Source organism: Ochlerotatus camptorhynchus, unplaced genomic scaffold (assembly GCF_037179485.1).
Source record: "Ochlerotatus camptorhynchus isolate MF236.1 unplaced genomic scaffold, CSIRO-AGI_Acam_v1.1 ptg000389l, whole genome shotgun sequence".
NCBI lineage: Eukaryota > Metazoa > Arthropoda > Insecta > Diptera > Culicidae > Ochlerotatus > Ochlerotatus camptorhynchus.
The window spans coordinates 524,248-526,880 of NW_027040876.1; the positions used below are offsets into that span (position 1 = coordinate 524,248).

General features: G+C 44.6%; 1 protein-coding gene across 1 annotated transcript; it reads left to right on the plus strand.

Annotated features, from left to right (window-relative positions):
- Positions 1 to 254: 254 nt before the first annotated feature.
- spn-F (Protein spindle-F) lies at positions 255 to 2,320 on the plus strand. Its single transcript, XM_065233088.1, has 2 exons — positions 255 to 1,215; positions 1,279 to 2,320. Exons 1-2 carry the CDS (start codon positions 483 to 485, stop codon positions 1,683 to 1,685), a joined length of 1,140 nt encoding a protein of 379 aa, XP_065089160.1. The 5' UTR covers positions 255 to 482; the 3' UTR covers positions 1,686 to 2,320.
- Positions 2,321 to 2,633: the final 313 nt, after the last annotated feature.

Consider the following 2,633-nt stretch of genomic DNA (forward strand, 5'->3'; position numbering starts at 1 on the left):
GTACTACCTACTTCTAGACTGAATAAAATTTTCGTAAATTTTCCTCATTTTCCCGCAGATTTTTGAGGCATTCCTGATTCTGCACGATTATGAGTAAACTGAACTTAAATTTGGGTTGATCCATTGGCCGTGTAGTCAAAATAAGCAACTATATAAATACGCTTCTATGCCAATAGTTTTTTCGCTGGGGCACTAACAAACATCAGTCATCTGTCTGCATCTGTGGCGTATAACAATCAAAATACGAGAAAGACCTTCGATAAAAGCAACCAGCAAAAGTAAAGTGAATTTTAATAACCAGACAGAAAAAAAAAAAACTAGAAAGTGACGTGTTTTTTTTTCGTTCCCGTGTTGTTCCTGGACGACACAACACAAACAGTGCTATCGATGGCTAAATAGTGCAATCCTACGCCTAAATAAATTCCATCCACCCGCTAAAGTGAGCCAGAGTCGAGCTCTCTGGCCGTGTAAATCCCTCCACAATGACAACCCCGGAAAAAGATAACTGTTCCTCCTCGTCATCCTCGCATTACGCTCTGCACGTAGCGCTGCAGACGATGAAGGAGCGCTGTCAGAATCTGCAGAAACGCTTGAGTGCACTGGAGGAGGAAAACCTTGGACTCAGGATGGCTCATCCGAATATGTCCTCGTCGGACGCGACACACGAACGGAGGGTCTCCAATCAGACTGAGCTGGAGGTCCTGCGGGAGAAAGTGTCCGAACTGTCGCGCCAGAAGATCCAACTGACGGATCACATCTCGATGGTGGCCGCGGAGAATAGGCAACTGTGGAGCAGGCTGTCCAAGTTGACCAAGGACAATCAAGCGCTCGGGGGATCGGTTGCACGGATGAAGGAATCGACTGTAGGGGGTTCGCAAAACTTGATCCGATCTAAAACCTTCACCAAGAATGCACCCAATCCGATGCTTCGGGACAGACTACCCCGGGAAGGTAGCGAAGGATCGTCCTCTTCGGAGGATATCAATATGGAACTGGAAGATGTATCGCTGCTCAACAAGTGCGGATTCATTGACAGTGGAACTGGAGCGGAGATGGGCTTTCTGCAGCAAGATGGGGAGGAGCTGTTGATGTTTGATCTGGAGAACAATCCGGACGCCAAACGGTGCACCGAAGGGTTACTGGAAATTCAAAAGGAGTTGCTGAGGCAGCAGACCATACTGAAGCTCGCTGCTGGGAAATTGCAGACTAAGCAAGGTAACTGTTTGAAAGTGACTGTATTTGCAGAAAAATCATCATTATTTCCTGTCTGGTTCGTAGAAACATGTCAAGCATGCAAAAACAAGAAGACTGATGCCAAACCCCAGATGGTGGACAAAACTGTGGAAGTTGGTAATGACCTTCCCGAGCAAGGTCAGTTGGCGCAATCCACCGAGGATCTTCCCTTGCCGGAGATTCCAAAGGTCCCGACCGTTTCGAAGAATGGAACCGCGGCACCGACGGAAACGGAAGCCAGTACTCTAAAATACATCAACATCCTGCAGGAGAAGGTCAAAGCGGACACGCAGGACAAAATGTGTCCCATGTGCGGTAAGATCTACGTGAAGAACATTCCCTTCGATGAATTTCAGGAGCACGTGGAGGGACATTTCATCGACGACAACGAGATGGATCTTAGTCTGGATCGGACGTACGAGTACATCTCCCAGACGGTCGGTAACTTTTGACCGGACGCCGAGCGGCGGATTTACTTTTTTAGCGAATTGTAGCAATGTACCTAAAACGGACGTGTGACGCTGGAAGCAGGACATGGAAGCCATGACAAGGATAGCAGTAAAATCACCAGGAAGTAGGCTCTTATTTGAATGGGTTGGATTAAATTGCGATTGCGTTTGTGATTGGTTTGGAATGACGTCGGTTCTGAATTGTGTAAGTATTGTTGAGTGTTCTTCGTTTAGTAAATAGTGATCAAACAAAAATATGCCAACTGCGTATTAAATGTCAGTTGCGCCAAGTTTTTATCATCAGAATTATGCAAATCTGGCATTCAGAATCATAAGAACTTAACTGCAATGATCGATTTTCTCATTGAATAAATTGAATAAAAACATTTTCCGAAGTTCGAGCAATACAGCAAACGCCCCGAAAATGTAAATCCAGTCGAGGTATTACCCAAAAAGAGAAAATCGATGATGAGAATCAATCATTGTAGTTAGGCCATTATGACTCTGAACGCTAGAAATATTTACTCCCGTATCTTACGTGCACTCGTTGGTGCGCATCGCTTTTGGGCAATTGGTGATGAGGAAATTGCTTTCCATGTAGCCTTAGGTTCTGAGCGATTGTAATAAACTTTTGACTTAAGGAGATGCCGATTCCTGGAAGATTATTGCATATGGTTGGTTGGTTAATGGAAGTAGAAGGAAAGAAGCGCTCAGTGTTATAGATCATTAACCTGCGGGATATAGGCTAGGGAACTGCATCATCACTCTTCAATATTCATTTCAGTGCTCACATTTTTTTTTGCATTAAAAAACAATGCCTAAAAAAATAAAAGCTCACTCATGAAAAATAATGACAGCAACAGGTAGTGACTCGGAGGAGTGAGCTTTTAGTTGCGAGAAATCGACTGCTAAAGCCATTGTTTACAGAAGCAATTTCGCTCCTTTGGCATG

Bases quoted from the DNA above. Each gene is read 5' to 3' on its own strand.
- spn-F (XM_065233088.1), top strand. From the start codon at position 483: ATGACAACCCCGGAAAAAGATAACTGTTCCTCCTCGTCATCCTCGCAT. The intron at 1,216-1,278 runs GTAACTGTTTGA...TCTGGTTCGTAG, and splicing joins GAAATTGCAGACTAAGCAAG to AAACATGTCAAGCATGCAAA.